The sequence below is a fragment of the Schistocerca gregaria genome, chromosome 3, assembly GCF_023897955.1.
Source record: "Schistocerca gregaria isolate iqSchGreg1 chromosome 3, iqSchGreg1.2, whole genome shotgun sequence".
NCBI classification, from domain to species: domain Eukaryota; kingdom Metazoa; phylum Arthropoda; class Insecta; order Orthoptera; family Acrididae; genus Schistocerca; species Schistocerca gregaria.
The window spans coordinates 904,471,478-904,492,336 of NC_064922.1; the positions used below are offsets into that span (position 1 = coordinate 904,471,478).

General features: G+C 39.0%; 2 protein-coding genes across 19 annotated transcripts in view; both read right to left on the bottom strand.

Moving 5' to 3' along the window:
• Positions 1–20,859, bottom strand: part of LOC126355227 (longitudinals lacking protein, isoforms A/B/D/L) — a 718,131-nt gene that overhangs the window by 557,271 nt on the left and 140,001 nt on the right. The window contains exon 5 of one of the 18 annotated variants that reach the window (XM_050005486.1): positions 4,670–6,486. The exons of the other annotated variants lie outside the window; for them this stretch is intronic. Within the exon in view, the coding sequence (XP_049861443.1) occupies positions 5,774–6,486 (713 nt within the window). The 3' untranslated portion in view covers positions 4,670–5,773. Of the gene's footprint in view, positions 1–4,669; positions 6,487–20,859 lie in introns of those variants that run through there. 18 annotated transcript variants of the gene reach the window in all.
• LOC126355229 (uncharacterized) overlaps positions 1–20,859 on the bottom strand; it is a 283,576-nt gene that overhangs the window by 154,899 nt on the left and 107,818 nt on the right. The gene's annotated exons all lie outside the window — the stretch shown is intronic.

Genomic DNA, 20,859 nt, shown 5'->3' on the forward strand with positions numbered 1-20,859 from the left:
TTCTTTGGATGTTGCATATGGGGACTTCTGCAACAATCATCACCTGGACTAGTTGAAGGGTTGCCAACCAATTTCCAGATAGATTTCTCTCTCTCTCTCTCTCTCACACACACACACACACACAGAGAGAGAGAGAGAGAGAGAGAGAGAGAGAGAGAGAGAGAGAGAGAGAGAGAGTGTTGGCTATCTGGGTAGTGGCCCCCTATGTTCTATGTACCTCTGACTCATTTAGGTAATGCCTTCAGATCTCAGCATTATGGCACAAGTTTAGCAAGTAACAGCCTAGCTTACTAAAGAGTCTATGAAGTCTCCAGTTCAGATGCATAAGCAGCTTTGGGTATAATGCTGCAGATTGTAAACTTCGTTGGAATTATGTGAGCAAATCTGGTCTTCTAAACTTTCTTTGCCAGTTGCAGGAATTGTGCAATAATGATTTCAGACAGGCATTATTTGCTCCAATTTGCGAATTATTCTGCAGTTGGCTGCACATTGTTTCCTCAATGGCTCCTGGAATAACCTCTTCAGATTCTTGAGTGTAGCTTTCGGGCTCAAGGTGATCTTTCCAAACCTTTGCTGCCATTTGCCTAAGAGGCACCATCATTCGCTATATGTTCGAACTGCCAACAGCTACCAAACCACTATTCTTTAGTGCTTGTCTCCTCTAAGCAGGTACAGTATATGAAATATGTTTCACTGGTTCAATTGCAATTTCAGTGGAAGACAGCACCTCAGACTTTTTTGCAGACATTGATATCTGCAACATCACAACCACAACCTTGGAAAAGTAACCCTCACACTGGAGCCTGCAATCAGAAATGTCATAGGTGAAGTCATCCCTCAAATAATTATCGACAACCTAATCTACCAAAAGAGAAGACAACACAGAGAGATGAGATGAATTAATGAGATGCTTCAAGAACTCAAATGGGAATGCCTGAAGGGAAGGTGATGTTCTTTTCGAAGGACACTACTGAGAAGATTTACAGACCTGGCATTTGAAGCTGACTGCCAAATGATTCTACTGCTGCCAACATATGTTGCGTGTAAAGACCACTAACATAAGATACGAGAAATTAAGGCTCATACAGAGGCATACAGACAGCCATTTTTCCCTCACTCTGTTTGCGAGTGGAATAGGAATGAAAATGACTAGTAGAGGTACAGGATACCCTCCTTGTACAGTGGCTTGTTGTGTCTATGTAGATGTAGAACTAACAACCCATAGCTGAGACACATGTGGAATAGACTCAACAGTCAAATCCAGTGGGGGAACTCACTGTATCGGCAAAATATAATGGGACAATGCTTGCAGAAAATTTTACTATAATAATGGAGGCAATGTTTGTAAAAAGTTTAAAACTTAAAATAAACAAACACAAACCACTAATAATGTCCTCAAGACAAACAACGAACTGACAATGGACAAATGCAAACAATCAGATCTAGTCAGCAAGTACTGTAGGATTTATATTAATTCACAGAGGATAATAACTTTGATGAAGGTTTCAGATGTAATGTTGAGAACCAACACAAACCCTGACATCAACAGTGTAAACATAAGATGATCACACCCTAATCAAAGTGATACCTGACAGTGATGTAGTTGACGCCATCCAGTCCAGATGAAACTCTGCCCAGGACAAAATCATATTAGATGAATCCATCACACATAATTACACATATCCTATCACTATCACAGAACAAGTACATTAATACTGGCACCATACCAAATGCCTGGAAGACAAGCAGGACAATAATAAAACCTAAAACTGACAAACCAAAGACACAGCTATGCTCATACAGATCCACCTCTCTACTCAATGTGTTAGGCAAAACTTCCAGGGGAATAATAACTGAGAGGTTCAAGAACTACACAGAGAACAAATGGCTTTTCAAACTGGTTAATGAAGGCAAACAGGACTTCAAAAATGAGCGAGGCATGCTCACAGTGTTCCTGGACATGGACTGTGCAATTGATAAACCATGGCATAAAGGACTCCTCTTCAAACTAAGTTGATTGGGACTATCTACAAAATAGGTTAGGCTCCTAAAAACCTACATCTCAGAGAGGACTTGTAAAGTACATGTATATCCCCAGAAACCTCTGAGCCTTCACCCCACTGGCAGGTATCCCACAAGGAGGTGTCCTAACCCTATTGCTATACACGGTGTGCACTGCTCACATACCAACTGCAGCAACAACAGATGAAACAGTTGCAGAAGATACTATGTTCTAGTGCACTGCACTTGGGACAACAACTATACAGCAAAAATAGGCAATATAAAATTGAAGGATCAGACGAAACGCCATAAAGACCTGAACAATGGCCTTCAAAAACAAAAATTTGACTAGGAAAAGATCAGAAAATGACATGGATATACAACTGTCTCTCTGGAACACACCACTGACACTTGTCGGCATTGCAATGTACCTTGGTGTGTTCCTATAACTACTATGAGAGTTGGAACAGACATGTCACATGCTTATTAGACAAGAAAAGAGAATGCAAAAATCTAATACATGAAGTATAGGGACACTACGGTTGTTGTATTGCAACAGCAATATACATCTACAGAACTGTCATAGGACTGGTACAGTCCTCTCTGGGGGGTGGGGGATTGTCTGCACAACACACAACAATGACTACTCTTTAGTACAGTAAGACTAATAAGACTGACACACACACACACACACACAGAGAGAGAGAGAGAGAGAGAGAGAGAGAGAGAGAGAGAGAGAACATGTGCCCTGTCAGACTTCTGTTCCAGCAAAAATCATCCATACCTATAAATCTAAACAATTCTACCACTGTCATACTAACAGTAACAAAAAGATTTCACCTGATTATAACACAGTCATTCTCTCTCTCTCTCTCTCTCTCTCTCTCTCTCTCTCTCTCTCTTCTCAAATGATCAACTCTAACTGTAGTACACTTTCTACCCATAAATCTTTTTCCTTGTACTTATTGTATCTGTTCTACTGTTTTTGTGCACACCCACTTGTTTACATATAGCATAACAATAAAAATATTTTAAATTATATTAATTAGTAATGAATACTTAATTGCATTGCCAATTGTAATAACAGCTCTCAATAATCTGACCTTCATCTATTTTTGTTAAAAAGTGTACTTTCATTATATTAAAAGATTGTAGTGTATCTTATCAGAGAGATTTTAAAAGCAATTTAATAAAAACATATTAAAATTGTAATAAATATTAACCCAAGGCTTAAATAGCAAAGCACACCCTAGAATAGCCACCAACATGCCTTTACTTGAGGACTCTAACTGCCATGACTGTTTACTGTGTGCGTAGTTGCAAAAATTATGAAGCTGTGGTTTCCACTATTGCTAAGCTAAATGGCACTTTATTAATGCATGCTTATCACTAAGTAGTGTTTGAACTTTATTGTACTTAATCTATAGCCATCTCATATTAAATACTGTTTTGGCTCACATGAATTTCCCCCAAGTACTATTACTGTTTGGTTCATGGATGAACAGAATTGTCATTTGTTGTTACAGATGTTAATTGCATTCAATAAATGTTGATAGCCGTAAGTGAGGGCTACCACATTTTTTTCATTTCTCCCAGCTTCACAAGATTTCTAATGCAGGATGCAATAGGGCATAAACTATTTTGTGAGTTGTTACCATTGTTTGACCCTAAATTCTAATTACACATGACAATGGAACAATTCTTAGAATAATATGTTTATTTATTTTATGATTCATACAATCTTAAACTATATGTAAGCTAGAGAAGCTAGTTTGGTTCTAAAATCTGGATGAGGTCCTGTAGAATACTACAGACAGTATCATAATCAGTATTAGTGTATGTCGTACAAATTGTCGATATTTTCTGATCTTTAAATTTGTATCATTTGTACAAATGCAAAAGCTGTAAACTATAGCCATGAAGATACCACAAAAACTGTAAATATTACTCTGTTTTTTTAATTAATAAGAGTAACTGTTATTAATTCATAAGAAAAGTGTCATGATTTAATATAATTTTGTTTCATTAAAAAAAAAGAAAGAAAAGAATAATCTGGATGTATAAATTTGCTCACAGTTTTATGTACGTAAAGTTATTTATGTTGTAGTAGATATGCTATTCATGATCATCACACACAATTTCACAAGAAATTGAATTTTCCAATATCAATTTGTAACTATGTACAAAAATGACGAATGGAGCAATACAAAAATCAACCAATGAGTTATCAAGAAAGGGACTGTTGTTACTGTGCTGCACTCTTTGAACTAATTTTCCTTTTAATATGTTAATGTTTTTGTTTCAGATGCACACATAGATCACTTATTTCAGTTACCTTTCACACACTCACATTATTGTTATTATTGTTGTTATCTTTTGTTTGCTTGAGCCAGAGTTTGTTAAGAGAAAACTAAACTTCTTCCATTGCAGATTGGGAAAATGTGCTCTACTTGCTACAGATCTTATGCCAGAACATGTTACAGGTGGGCTCAGTTTCACAGAAAAGAGGGCAATGAAAATGTGCAGCTTTGTAATGAATACCAAAATCTGAAAATATAGTCATTAAGGAAATGAAGTGACATGTTACAGGTCATTTGTGTCAGGACTAATACACAGTGAATTTCATAAGCAGTAGGCTGAAATGTTTTAAAAATGATTTAACAGTGACTTTTTTCCAGTACATGTAATTTATCCTGTAGCTGTATTTAAATTTCCTGATCATTATAACATTTATGTATTACTTACATTTAGTTGTTTACCATACATAATTATATTTATCACTGGGCAGTTTTATCACAGTGTTCATACACTATTATGTTGGCTTACTTTACATGCACTTTTTCACTGATGAAGAAAGTTCTCGAGAACATATCATTTGAGTATAATGCCTTGTATAATGTTCAAAAAAGGCCATTTACAATCACGTTGTAAATTTAATTGCTACTCACTTATTTCCTGAAAATGCATGTAGGGTAAAATCACAAAGCAGAAACAATTCTACACATTTTTATTTCTTTCTGATTACAGTTCCTACTACACTGACCACTAGAAAACAAATCAAAGTTTCATGATTCTATCTGATATATACATTATCAATTATGTTGTACAGAATATTGTTTGGTGCACAAACTGCTATAAAATTTTATTACAACTGTTATTCGTATTTGTATTCAAGTATGATTACAGTTCAATGCTCTTTCAAAATTAAATATATTGTGGTGATTCTTTGTACTATTGTTATATCCACAAACAATGAATTGTGTTGAACAATTGACTAATGATGTAGTAATACTTAAAATTTCTTTCTGCTAGATTGCAGAATCTTGGAACTTATTTTACAATTTTTTCATCCTTAAAAAAAAAAAAAAAAAAAGAAAAAAGAAAGAAAGAAAGAAAGAGAGAGAGGAAGAAAGCACATGAATTTTTCATAAACAAAAATTAAATACAGGGGAAGGAAAAAAAGCTATCAGTACTGTTAACAGTGTTATTAGATTTATCAGTGATGATGTCGTGAAATAATCAAGCGCTTATAATGTAAAAGGAGAAATAAAATTGTAAGCAATGACAACAAAAATGCATGTGTGCAAATTTAATGTGGAGTCAAGTGGTATAGACTACTAAACTGTTAATAGTAATGGTGCATAAACATATAATTATACTTTTATATAGTGATTCACCAGCTGAACTAATGCCAATTTGATGAAGTAGTGCATATTTGTACAGCACACATCACAAAAGCCAATTTTACTTAAATGTACTGGGAGTGGAATATCTAATTACAATTGTATAATTTTTTGTTTTTTTTTCCGTGCTGTGTTGACTGTTTACATGATAATAAGTGTTTCATAAGTTGGTTATTATTAGAGAAATATTTCTGGCATTGTATACAAGGAACTTTAGCATTTAATGAAGTACACGTACTATGCACATAATCAAATTTGTGAAAAACTGTAGCTGATTTCTTTTTATGTTGCGTGTGAGATGCATCATTAGGCTGTGTGTTACACACTCTTTTTTTTTTCTTCTGGCAGTGACTGTTACCTTGTACATTTTGTCTTCCTTGGTAGTGATGCTTTGAAGATCTTCTGGATGAATTTTTAGAGGTGGTACTTTTTCTTAGGAGTGATACTTTATTACTAGTTATTTGATCACCACTCTTACAATCAGAATAATTATACAGTTGTTTGGAGACATTATGATAGTTGCTATCAGGTTCACTGTGAAGAGAAGTTTCAACTAAATGGAAAGAGTGCACCTGTTGGCTGTCACTCCGAAGGTCAGTATTCCAGTCCAAGTACTGAGTGCTGCACACATTTCTTACCAACAATTCACGTTCGTCATGGATAGAGCTGTACATCTTATTTTCATCATTAATGAAATGTTCAGCACTGAAGTATGGTTCTCCTTTGCAAAGAACAAGTACTGGAGTTGGAGGTACAGGTGTTTTCCCACTTTCTTCTAAAGTATTTTGAAGTATATTGTAACCTGAAAAAAGAAACCATTATAGTAAATGAACATCTCCTGCTGTGATTATGTATTCGAGTATATGTGGGTAGCATGTAAATACTGAACAAACTTTTACAGCAACTTATTTTTTAATACTAGGCTACTAGAAATCTTCAGTAGCCAAGAGAAAATCCTAAAGTACAAGTTTCAGTTCTCAGTTGGTAAAAGGATATTTTTATGTCACTATTATTAATGTGAAAATGCAAAGCTGTACAATGGTTGAGAGACAGCATTAAACAGTAGGTCCTACTGTAATTGGCTGGTTAATTATTTTCAAAGTTAGTAATAAGGTAAGAGGGATACCACTTCCAATAGAACCATGCTTAGTAAAACAATGTGGCTTTGAAACGAACCTTAATGTTGGGAAAAGCTGTACCGTATCACATGGAATTTCAATGTCATAATGAAATGTCTGTGTAGTTTGTGATTCAGAATATTTAAAGGGATACACAGTGATTACTTCTGTATGCACACACTTTCATGTTCTTCACTTTTAAAATCCAATCACTACTTTGTCATATCATTATTCCACTTGTAAGACTATGTTTACAGAACACTTTTTGAAAATAATGCTCATTAGTTACTGAAAATGGTAAAAAGATATTCAAATACCAAAAGAAACTGATTCATATGTTGCTGCTTACTCTCAGTACAATGGTATTTTAATCTACATGTTAGTTTCCTGCTGTGCTCTATTCCAAGGCACTAAAATACTATGTTCTCATTATAGACAGGACTTATAGAGATTTCCAGACCAAGAAATAGGTCAGCTGAATTGGGTCATTAAACTTCATCTGATAATATCTTCAGAAAATGTAACAGAGAAGATATAGACAGGTATCATGACAAAGAGCACTTAGAAACTTGCAAGAGAATAATAAGCTTTCATGTACTCGTGACAACATAGCCCAAAAGCATCTCTAAAATTGTTTCTATATTTCAAACAGTTTGTGTGTCAGTAATCATCTGGCACTTAGCAAGATCAAAATAACAACACATTTAATCTGTTACTAAGCACCCTGATAACCTTCCAAAACGGACATGTTTAGTTTATTTGATGGTATTGTGCAGCATTCAACTTTAAAATCATACATGAGTGTGCTAATCACATACCTGGCAGGCCTGACACAGGTATTTGATTAACTCAGATGAAACATTAGCTCACCTCAAAAGTGTAATACGAAGTCTGTTCAAAAAATTACAGAACTTTGTCCACAAAATTTATCTATGCTTACCTTTTAATTATAGATTATGGTCTCCTTCAAAATACTCTCCTCCACAAGTGATACACCACTCCCAATGCTGTTTTCACTCCCAGAAGCAGTCTTGGTATGCCTCTTGCTGGTCACACGAAGCACCATTCAAGAATTTTCTTTTATCTTGTCTATCATCGCAGATCTTCACCCTTTCAATGGAGTTTTCAACTTTGGAAAAAAAAAACAATTGCAAGGAACAGGAGAGTATGGAGGATGAGGTAGCATAGTGATTTTGTTTTTTGTGCAATAGTCGTACACCAACAGGGATGAATGTACAAATGTGTTATCGTGATGTGAGAGACATGAATTGCCTTGCCACATTTCAGGCCATTTCCTTCTCAGATTTTCTTGCAGGCATCGCAACACATCCTGATAGTACCATCGATTAACAGTTTGTCCCTGTGGCATGAATTCATGAGGAACTAATCCTTCAAAGTCAAAGAAAACTGTCAGCATGGTATTTGACCTGACATAATCCATTATGAAGATTCAACCTTGGTCTTAACGTCATAACCATAGACCCACATCTCATCAGCAGTTGCGATTCTCTTCAGGGACAATCTTGTTCTCATTTGCGCGATCCAAGATCTTTTCACAGATTGTGAGATGAAGGTCTTTCTGGCCTTGGCTCAGGAGCCATGGAATAAACTTGGCAGTAACATAATGTATTCCAAGATGCGGTGTCAGGATGTCTTAACATGATCCAACTGAAATGTTACATTCTTTTGAAATCTCTCAGTCAGTCAGTCTTCGATTGACATGCATAATTTCATTGACATTCCTGACATGAGAATGGTTGGCAGACTTTGTAGGGCATCCTGAACGAGGATAATCTTTAACTTCCACCTGGCCATTTTTAAACTGTGTGAACCATTGTAACATCGAGTATGGTTTAAGTACTCATCACTATAGGCTTCCTGTATCATTTTCTGTGTCTCTGTAAAGGTTGTCTTGATTTTCACGCAAAATTTAATGCAGACGCGTCGCTCCTCTAACTCTGCCACCTCGAAATTCTCACCATCCGAAACAACTTTCTACTCAATACAGCACTGAACAATAACTAACAGTAATACAACAATGAAACTTCTGGTAATTACACCTTAAACACAGGCCTGTGCAGGGGTGCCAACTTCATTTTGCTCTAACACATCATTGGCGCAAAATTACAAATTTTCCAGAAGTTTTTGAATAGACCTCGTATGTTATGGATTTGTGTGTGAGTGTGGGTGTGTTTCTGTGTGTAACAGTGCAGTGTTCATGAAAATATGTAATGGAGTGGTTCAAATGGCTCTGAGCTTTATGGGACTTAACATCTTTGGTCATCAGTCACCTTGAACTTAGAACTACTTTAACCTAACTAACATAAGGACATCACACACATCCATGCCCAAGGCAGGATTCGAACCTGTGGTTCCAAACTGTAGCGCCTAGAACCGCTTGGCCACTCCGGCCAAGTATGTAATGGAATCTAGCAAATAACAACACTGCAGCATGAATGTTATCACAACCAGGAAAAAAACTGACGAGATGGAAGATAATTCTACTGTTGTTTGAGCAGTTTCAAGACTAACCCAAGACAACATTTCGGGAAATCATGCATGGTAGTTTTCTATTTAGTTTAAGGTGTTGATTGTAATGTACACTGCAGGCCATTAAACGGCATCTCTCTGAAGGAGGCATGAAATGGATTGATATACTTGGTTATGCAAAAGTAGAAGTAATGGCATCTATATACTGTAAGCAAGTTCAAATTATGCACCAGGTTTCTCATTCAAGATTCAGACTTAAAATTTGTTTGTTGTTGAGGAGATAGTGTTATGCTCTATATAAGGAGGAGAAATGTCTGCCAGTACCTGTCAGAATTTGACAGCAGCAGCTTGTAGTCCTTTGAGGTGGCAATTTAATGTTCCACAGAGCAAGACAAATATCCACACAGACAGGGCAGCACTGCATGGAGCACCGTAGACTGACAGCAACATGATCACAGTTGAAACTTGCCTCAGTGTGGCAGTACAGAGTTGATGAAGAACTCAGTTGGATAACTAATAATATTTAACAGCATTTCTTCAATATGCCTGCCTGTCACTCAGTGCCTACTCTATGTGTTGAGCAGCAATCCATTCTTCTCATATATGTACTGTGTAAGCTGTACACATGCTCTGTAATGTCAGGTGAAACGAACAGCTGAATAACATAAGTGTAGATGTACTCTTACTTCAAAGTAGCTTTTTTTATGATAATGTAATCCAGAAGTAATTTCTGTACTTAACAATGTGAGTAGATCAGCACTATTTTCGTTCGAAGGTATAAATTCCATGTGGTGTGCTGTACAGTAACAAATGTGAACTTTCAGAATCTAAAAGTGGTAATTTGCATAATATTTGAACGAGTATTCAGAACTATTAAACATATTTTCTTGTGGTTCTTTCAGTGTCAAGTCTGAGCTAAAACCTTAAACAAGCTACTAGAGAGAGAAAGAGTGCTATAAATCTGTAAGTGTGAAAAGTTGGACTGTGCTTATTTTCGTTCTTTCCTTTCTGAAACTGTATACTACGATGGACTTGGTATAATGTGTGTATAAAGTGACAATATGGAACATGTGTTTTCTGGAAAGACTTTTCTTCATTTAGTAGTTCCAGCCAGACATGGTAAAATTAACTCACTTCAAAAGTATAATAAACCTAAATATATCTGTGCACCCTGTTGTCACACATAGTACAGCTAATTTTTTACAGCTTTCTTAGCTGAGAGATATTGCATGTTTCTCTAAGACAGGCCATCTTCTGCAGAACTCACTAAGGAAAGTACTTTCTATGTTAGTAGCAAGGCAGAACGTAAGTCATGCTGCTACAGCTGACTGTGAAACATGGACTTTCAGTGTGAAACCCCTACAAAAATTGCAAGTTGCTCAGTGAGTAATAGATAGGTGCATGATCGGAATTATTAAAAGAGGAAGGAAAACAGACAGATGGTTAAGGATAAAGAGGTGAATGGAACATGTGTAATTATGACTGCAATGAACGTGGGCAGGGCCTGTGGCCACCAAGGATGTTCTATTCTGGATTCCAAGGGCTGAGAACAAATCAAGGTGACAGCCTAACAGGAGGTGAGTTGGCAGTAGAAAAAATGAAGGTGCATATAACTGAAGAGGGTACTGTATGGAAAAGTCTGAAGGAGGCCTTTATCTAGCAGTGGATGTCAAATATTATTGATTATTAAACAATAATGTTCAGAACAACAGAAAAGGGCACAGCACAACAGTGACTGGTAACATTTCTAAATTCAACAACCTTTTCTGAAACAGATTTGAGTTCCTTAATAAATAAAATAAATAAATAAAATAAAATAAAATAAAATAAAATAAAAATAAATAAAATAAATAAATAAATAAAACTCTACAAGCTGGTGAGCAAGATTTATGAGACAGGCGAAATACCCTCAGACTTCAAGAAGAATATAATAATTCCAATCCCAAAGAAAGCAGGTGCTGACAGATGTGAAAATTACCGAACTATCAGTTTAATAAGCCACGGCTGCAAAATACTAACGAGAATTCTTTACAGACGAATGGAAAAACTGGTAGATGCGGACCTCAGGGAGGATCGGTTTGGATTCCGTAGAAATGTTGGAACACGTGAGGCAATACTGACCCTACGACTTATCTTAGAAGAAAGATTAAGAAAAGGCAAACCTACGTTTCTAGCATTTGTAGACTTAGAGAAGGCTTTTGACAATGTTGACTGGAATACTCTCTTTCAAATTCTGAAAGTGGCAGGGGTAAAATACAGGGAGCAAAAGGCTATTTACAATTTGTACGGAAACCAGATGGCAGTTATAAGAGTCAAGGGACATGAAAGGGAAGCAGTGGTTGGGAAAGGAGTGAGACAGGGTTGCAGCCTCTCCCCAATGTTATTCAATCTGTATATTGAGCAAGCAGTAAAGGAAACAAAAGAAAAATTTGGAGAAGAAGTAAAAACTTTGAGGTTCGCCGATGACATTGTAATTCTGTCAGAGACAGCAAAGGACTTGGAAGAGCAGTTGAATGGAATGGACAGTGTGTTGAAAGGAGGATATAAGATGAACATCAATGAAAGCAAAACGAGGATAATGGAATGTAGTCAAATTAAATCGGGTGGTATCGAGGGAATTAGATTAGGAAATGAGACACTTAAAGTAGTAAAGGAGTTTTGCTATTTAGGAAGTAAAATAACTGATGATGGTCAAAGTAGAGAGGATATAAAATGTAGACTGGCAATGGCAAGGAAAGCGTTTCTGAAGAAGAGAAATTTGTTAACATCGAATATAGATTTATGTATCAGGAAGTCGTTTCTGAAAGTATTTGTTTGGAGTGTAGCCATGTATGGAAGTGAAACATGGACGATAACTAGTTTGGACAAGAAGAGAATAGAAGCTTTCGAAATGTGGTGCTACAGAAGAATACTGAAGATAAGGTGGATAGAGCACGTAACTAATGAGGAGGTATTGAATACGATTGGGGAGAAGAGAAGTTTGTGGCACAACTTGACTAGAAGAAGGGATCGGTTGGTAGGACATGTTTTGAGGCATCAAGGGATCACAAATTTAGCATTGTAGGGCAGCGTGGAGGGTAAAAATCGTAGAGGGAGACCGAGAGATGAGTACACTAAGCAGATTCAGAAGGATGTAGGTTGCAGTAGGTACTGGGAGATGAAGCAGCTTGCACAGGGTAGAGTAGTATGGAGAGCTGCATCAAACCAGTCTCAGGACTGAAGACAACAACAACAATAAATTATTTATCCAATTACAATGGTCAATTGGTAACAATAAACATAGTCATCAATCATGTTTAGCTAAGAAAGGAAATTACAGTTTCAGCAAATCATACATGCTAAATCAGTTACACTTCTCAGAGAGAATTTACGGGATGAATAATGGGAAGAAATTTACAAAATATCCACACTAATTAAGAAATTTATCTTTCCTAAAAATATTCTTATGACACTATGATTCCAGTTTTCCATTACAACAGATTTGTGATGTTTACAATGGAAACCCAGAAAATGCTCCAAGAAGACAGCTTCACTGAATGCAGAGGACTAGCTCTAAGTACAACTTAATGCTGTGATACAAGCAGTATTGCCAAATCCAGAATTGTGTCATAAAAATGCAGTACACAGAAAAAAATTCAAAATTGCAAGATCACAAGCAAAGCAAAGGGAATTTCTGACATCATTAGGTATAAAACAAATAAAGTCAGTAAGGCAAATGATATTCAACACCCTGACAATAGTAGCAATGAGACATATGACTTTAAATCCAAATAATTAGTGGCAGATAGACCACTGCTAAATATTATTAGCTATCGGACTAAGTCTTCATCAGACATAGACAAAACAAAACACACACATATTCAATCACGAATAGCTCAGACACCTATAGCCATTGTTGTCTCCAGGCGCTAGACCCAACCGAGACTACATCTGAGGTAAGCAGTGATCTTTGATGGGATAGGCAGTCGGGGAATGGAAAAGGTTTAGGGCAGGAAGGGGTAGCAGGGGTGGGAGAAGATGCTAGTGCTGCTGGAACAAACATGCAGGGATCTGATGGGGACAAGATAGTGGGATGACAGTTGCAGTGTCAGGATGCTGTTCTTAAGAAGAGGGTGGGGGGAGGGGGACGAAGGGGAACAGAGAGAAATAGAGAAGGGGAAAGTGCTATGCAGTTGCGATGGCAGGATAGAAGGGGCATTTGTACGAGGGTAATCCCAAAAGTAACGTCTCCTATTTTTTTAAACTACAGAACTTTGTTTGTGTGGCAGTTGGTCACACTGTTATGAAGAGGGCTTCATGCACTGTGTGTAAACATGCGCATGTCATGTTGAGGCACTCAGTCTTGGCTTGGCAGCCATTGAGAATGGAGCTCCTGTTGAATGTTACCACCAAGTGTAAATTGCGCACAGTTATTCAGTTTTTGAATACAAAGGGCACTGCGCCAATTGAAATCCATCACCAATTGACAGAAGTGTATGGTGAGTTTTGCATGGATGTCAAAAATGTTTGTAAGTGATGTAGAGAGTTTGCAGCTGATCACACTGAAATTCACGATGAACAAAGGTGTGGGAGACCATCAATTCCTGAGGAGACATTGTTGAAGGTTGAGCAAAGCATGCGTGAAGATCGGCAGATTACCCTGGATGATCTCTGAACGTTAGTTCCTGTGGTTTTCTGAACCACCACTCACAGAATGTTAACAGAAACAATGAACTACCGGAAGGTGTGTGCAAGATGGTTGCCATGCATGCTGACTGAGGACCACATGCGGCAACGAGTTGATGCTTCCAGCGCATTTCTTCACCACCTTGCAGCCAAACAGGACAACTTTCTGGACTCAATTGCCACAGGTGACGAAACCTGGGCATACCACATATCACCTGAGACCAAGCAACAATCACACCAGTGGCGGCACTCTTCTTCGCCAAAGCTATGGAAATTCAAACAAACACAGTCTGCCGGTAAAGATATGACAACCATTTTTTGGGATCAGAAAGATGTATTGTTGGTCGACTTTATGCCCACTGGGACCACAATTAACACTGACAGGTACTGTGAAACTCTGAAAAAACTCAAGCGGACAATTCAGAAACAGTGAAGAGGAATGTTGAGCAAGGGCGTACACATTCTGCATGGCGACACTTGCCCACACATCACTCAGCAAACTGTTGCTCTCCTGCAACCTTTCAGTGGAACATAATCACCCACCCACCCTACTGTCCTGACTTGGTGCCCAGTGACTATCACCTGTTCCCTAGGTTAAAAGAACATTTGACCGGAAAGTGATTCAGTTCTGACAACGAAGTGAAAGAAGAGGATCATAACCTTCTGAACAACTTGGCGGTGAAATGCTATGACATGGGCATACAAAAACTGCCACAGCGTCTACAAAAATGCATCAAAAGAAATGGTGATTATGTCAAAAAATAGCTAAATGTTCAAGCTGTAAACTGATGTAAACCATTTTAGAACTAAACAGGTCTATGTACTTATTAAAAAAAAAGGACACCTTACTTTTGGGATTACCCTTGTAGACATGTAGTGGTAGCAAGGAAGAGAATAGACAGGCGGAGGACAGAGATCGATGAAGTCCGATGCCAGGGGGTTATGGGAACAAAGGGTATGCCGCAAGGAGAATACCCACCTGTGCAGTTCCGAAAAGCTAGCGTTTGCAGGAAGACTCCAGATAGCACAAGCTGTCAGGAAGTCCTCAAAGTCAAGCACATTGTGTTAGGCAGCATGCTTATTAGCAACTGGTTGGTCCAGCTGTCTCCTGGCCAAAGTTCGGCAGTGGCCATTCATTTGGATCGGCAGCTTGTTAGTGGTCATGCCCACACAGAATGCAGCACAGTGGTTGTTGCTAAGTTGGCAGATTACATTGTTTGATGGGTTGGGCACAGCCAACTCCTATCCTCCCTGCTCCCACTCTAGCCCCGCACATTCCCTCTTCACACCAGTGCATCAGCACATCTGTAGTCATTTCCTTTTCTCTTCTTCCCTCTCTCCTCTTTACCCTTCCCCTACTAAACCATGACCTGCTGCTGCTCCTGCACCTACTAGTTCACTATTCTGTCCTAGTCATGTCCCTGCATGCCTCTGCAGGCAGTACTAGTATTTTGCCACCCTCCCCCTCTTCACACCATAACTCTCTTGTACCTTCACGTTCTACAAGAGCAAAGATTGCTGCTTACCTCAGTCCCTGGGGATGGCACTAGCAAATGTGTGAGTGATGTAAGTGTGAACGATTGTGTATTTTGTTTTGTCTATATTTGATGAAGAACTCAGTTTGCTGGCTAATAATATTTAACAGAAACTTTTCAATATGCCTGTGTATCACTCAGTGCCTCCTTTGTATGTCGAGCAGCAATCTATTCTTCTCATATTGTCATCGGTGTTCTGTGTAAGTTATACACGTGCTCTGTAATACTGTCACATAGAAGAAGGTGTAATCAGATGAATGACGAACACGAACTTCACTTAACGAAGGTTTACTCAGCACTTGCACATACAAGAGAGAGAAGTGAACTGCCTTCGGCCAGAACACATATGGTATATATACAGTTACAAAACATTCCACTACAATGATTCTTGACATCTGTGGATACTTCTCGAATGTACTCAAACTGAATATAGAAATTAAAATTTTACAGTTGAGGCAAGTTTTGAACACATGACCCTCCATGCAACAGTACTATAACCACTACACCACGGTGACTATGCTACTCAGCTTCTTCTGCAACATTGCTCCCTCTTTAAGAGAACAGCATCTCGGTGTTATGTCCTCCTAGTCCGGGAACGAGTCATCGGTCCTGCATACTCCGACTCCTGATGACTGATGTTCACCCTGGTAGTGATCTTCTTAGAACTTCCTTTGCTACTATGCTCACCTTTCCACTTGTTGCCTGTCACTGGAACTTCAAATTTACTCTGGGTTGCAGGATCCTTATAAGGCTTCATTCAAAGGACATCAACCGTATCTCTGATCTTCGGTTGTCTTGTGTCGGGGTCAAAATCTTCAACTTCATAAGTAACATCAGACAATTGTTTTACAACCTTATAAGGTTCAAAGTAGCGCCTAAGGAGCTTCTCAGAGAGACCAAACTTCCGAACAGGAGTGAAGATCCAGACAAGGTTCCCAGGATGGTAGACAACAGAGCGGTGCCTCGCGTCATACCTTCAGTGATCGTTTTCTTGAGCCTGCAGCGTGCAGAGTCAAGCTAACTGCCGAGCTCCCTCAGCTCTGGTTAACACCTGGCTAATGTAGTCATTGTCCACAAAACACAGTGTCCATCATCATAGTTGCCTCACACCCATGCACCAGGGATAATGGTGTCTTGTTTGGCAGTGTTGTAGGCAAATGTCACGAATGGTAGCACCTCATCCCAGTTGCTCTGCTCAACACTGACGAACATTGATAGCATGTTGGCCAAGGTCTTATTAAGGCATTCAGTAAGCTCGTTAGTTTGCGGATGGTAGGCAGTCGTCATGTGATGAGTAATGTTTCACAAACAGTTTATCTCTGTCGCAAGATTTGACTGAAAAACTTTCCCTTGATCTGTAACTAACAACCTTGGGGCACTGTGTTTTAATACAATGTCTTCCACGATGAATTTGGCTACCTCAAATACTTTCGCTGTTTTCACAGCTTTTGTAATGGCATAGTCAGTCAGATAATAAATGCAAACAATAATCCATCTATTGCCACTAGGAGACTTTGGAAATCATACGAGGAGGTCAATCCCAACACGTTGAAAAGGCATTTCGACTGGTGGAATTGATATGAGTCGGCCAGGTGGTTTCTGAGGAACTGTCTTTCTCCTCTGGCACTCTAGACAGTGCGACACATAGTGACGGGCACTTCTAAATAAAACTGGCCATAAAAATCTCTTGCGGAGCCTATTGTATGTCTTAATAAATCCTAAATGTTGGGCCTCAGGTGAGTCATGGAAATCCTATAGAACATCTAAGCGCATGTGTTTAGGAATCACTGGTAGCCACCTGTTTCCTAACAGATCAAACTTTTTCTTGCAAAGTAATCCATTAACTACCTTAATTTGTCAATTCACAACCTCTGACCAATTTAAGGCAAGCATAATTTGAGATATCTTGGCGTCCTTCTTCTGCTCAGCAGAGAGATCCTGGAGTGCAGCGAGACAGTCACTATCTTCATCAAAGTCTTGAGAGGACGTCGGTATCTTGGTGTATTCTTCCTCTTTTGTACACTATGGTAATGTTATACTCTTGAAGACGTAGTGTCAACCTGGCGAATCATCCTGTGGGATCCTTAAGACCTGTCAACCAACAAAGTGAATGATGGTCTGTAACAACTGTGCATGGCCTTCCATAGAGATACCGTCAAAATTTGCACATGGCCCAGATCATAGCAAGACTTTCTCTTTCTGTAGTTGAGTAGTTTCTCTTGGCTTTTGTGAATGTCCTAGAAGCATAGGCTATAACCTTCTCTTTTCCATCGGAAATTTGCTCTGTTTCAACACCGATCCCTTACCCGCTGGCATCTGTGTGTAGTTCGGTAGGTGCTCTCTCATCAAACAGACCAAGTACAGGGTCAGTCGTCAGAGCTTTTCGCAGCACATCGAAAGAATCTTGTTGAGCACCACACCAGATAAATTTAGATCAGTTTTTAACAACTCTTAGAGTAGCCTGGCTTTGACACAAAAGTCTTTGACAAAACAACGGTAATAAGAACATAATCCGAGGAAGCTTCTCACATCTCTAATACTTTTAGGAATAGTAAATTCCGTTATAGATCTCAATTTTTCTGGGTCTGGCCACACACCGTCATTTGACACAAGGCATCAAAGTATTTTAATTTCTTTTGTTCCAAAGAGACACTTTCTTGGATTAGATTAGTCTGCCTTGTTGGAGACACTTAAGAATGGCCCTCAGTCTTTTTACATGTTCATCAAATACCTCTGAGAACACTATAATGTCATCTAAATATCAATGACACATCATCCACTTCAGGTGCCTTAGAAGATTATCCATCATCTGTTCAAAAGTTGCGGGTGCATTACACAAACCAAACACTATTACTGTAAACTCATACAGGCCTTCAGGGGTGATGAATACAGTTTTCTCATGATCAGCCTCAAATACTTCAATTTGCCAGTATCCCGAGTACATGTTCATGGCTGAGAAAAACTAAGCCCCCTTCACAATCTAGTGTATCGTCAATTTTTGGAAGAGGGTAAACGTCTTTTTTAGTTATCTTATTAAACTTCCTGCAATCAACACAAAAGCACCCGTTGCCATCCTTCTTCCTGATGAGAACCACTGGTGACGACCATGAGCTCTGCGAAGGCTGAATGATGTCATTCATCATCATTTTCTCTACCTCGTCACAAATTATTCGATGTTCCATTGCTGACACACAATATGCTCTCTGGCTTATTGGTTGATCGTCTCCAGTGATAATCTGATGCTTCACTGTCAATTTGTCTAAGTTGCTCTTCACCTGTGGATTGAAGCATTCAGAGAACTCTTAAAGAATGGCAAGTAGCTTCTTCTGTTGTCCCTTAGTGAGGTCTGCTGACAGTCGAATTAGAAGATCTTGAATTGTAGTGGTAGCTGTAATTTCACCCAAAGACGACATGAGAGGTTTCTAGGCTGCTCAGTTGTTATTCAATTACCAGCTCAGCGTTTGCTATGCACATGCTGTCTTGGAAGGATCTGCGGTTCTCAGTAACAGTTAACAATCCACAATTCTCTGAATAAGTTCTTAAACGAGACGAAAGAGGCTAGGATGACAAAGTTATTCTTCAGTGGTATGCTTCTCTTACATTCCACTACAAGATCCATTGGTTGATGCATGGTATGACATGTGACAATTACCATTCTATCACTGACTGCAGGAAAGATCACTTCATCCAGCACACATCGTCTCCACACACTCGGATGCGTATCTTCCTGTCCACAGTATCTCAGCTCGTCTAGCATAATCTTCGAGCGACCAAAATGTATAATTGCCTGAGAACCTTTCAAAAAGTCCCATCCGACAATGACGTCATGACTACACTCTTGTAAGACGATGAGTTTTAATGGTGTGTGTGGCCTCTTATACCCCTACAAATGGTACATCTTCCTGTAGGTTTTACATATTTCCCATTAGCCACCTTCAGCAGAGATGTTTAACTGTCAACGAATACGGTTTTCTGCAACTGCCAATGATACTTCTCCGAAATGACTGAATATGATGCTACAGAGTCCACAAGAACTTGGGCTGGTCGACCATTCATGAGGATATCGACATAGTTTCCTATCATTTTTGTAGTGATCAACAGTGGGGGATTTTTCTCTTTAGTGGCCCTTCAGTTTTTCAGATTGCAGTGGCTAGGTGATCGGCTGGAGCTTCTAAACGGCGATGGAGACCTTGATTGGTGTGTTGGGGAAAATCCTCTCCACCAGCTAGCTTTCGGCGATGGTGACCTACATCGTCCTGCACCCACATCTTCTTGTTCATCTTCATCATCCCAAAGTTGGCATTGGCTAAGATCAGTCTGCTATCTTCTGGCACAGGTGTCATCAAATATCCACTGCCTTTCTCGCAAATATCGCACCACATGTCCCGGTTGTCTGCAGTGGAAAATATACTGGTTGGTTATCCTGGGTCCTCCAGATTTCAGTATTCCTTGGTGCTCAAACACGTTCCTCATGCGGCATTGTAGGAACGTAACTTCACCTGGGTCTCAACGTTTTCACCGTTTTAAAGGGAAATGAAGGACGAGAGATTGGGTTCAATGTCTGTTCCACTTCCTCCCTTATGACCTCTCGACGTGTCTCAGTTTTTTGTTCGCCATGCAATCCAAGTGGCTTCTGAATGTCCTCTCTCACTATCTGATTAAGAACATTTGTGAAATCAGTTCCTTCCTCCATCACAGACATCCATACAATATTTGGAAGCTGTTCAAACTTCTTGCATGTAATTCTTTTTTGCTGCATTGTCTCCATATACTGATACTATTTTATGAAGTCGTCTGCTGTCGAAACCTCCTTCAGCAGTAGGGCTTGATGCATGTCCTCAGCAATACCCTAAATGAGATGTGCAATCTTATCTTCCTCCTTCATTCTAGGATCAACTACTTTACACAGCTCCAAGACGTCATGAATGTAGGATGCTGTAGTTTCTCCTGGACACTGTGCCCTGCACTTTAATTTATCTTCAGCCTAGAACTTCTGTCATTGTGTGTCGCTGAAATACTTGTGTTGGTTTCACCTGGAATACTTCCCAGCTTGTGAACTTCTCCTCACTGTTCTCATACCGTTGCTTGACAGTGCTGACCAAATAGAAAAATACGTTAGCCAAACACACAGTGTCATCCCATTTATTAAATTTGGCTATATGCTCATATACCTTCAGCCACTTGTTTGGATCTTGGCGATTGTCACCAAGGAACCGGAAAGGATGTCTCAAGTGGTGGCACACAGTTGCTGTCATCATAACATCCTCTTCTTCTTCTGTCTCTGATAGATTGTGATCTGTTAAATATGGCTCAAACTCAGGTTTCTTGCCACATAAACGGCGGCTCTGTCATGACCTGATGGGAGCC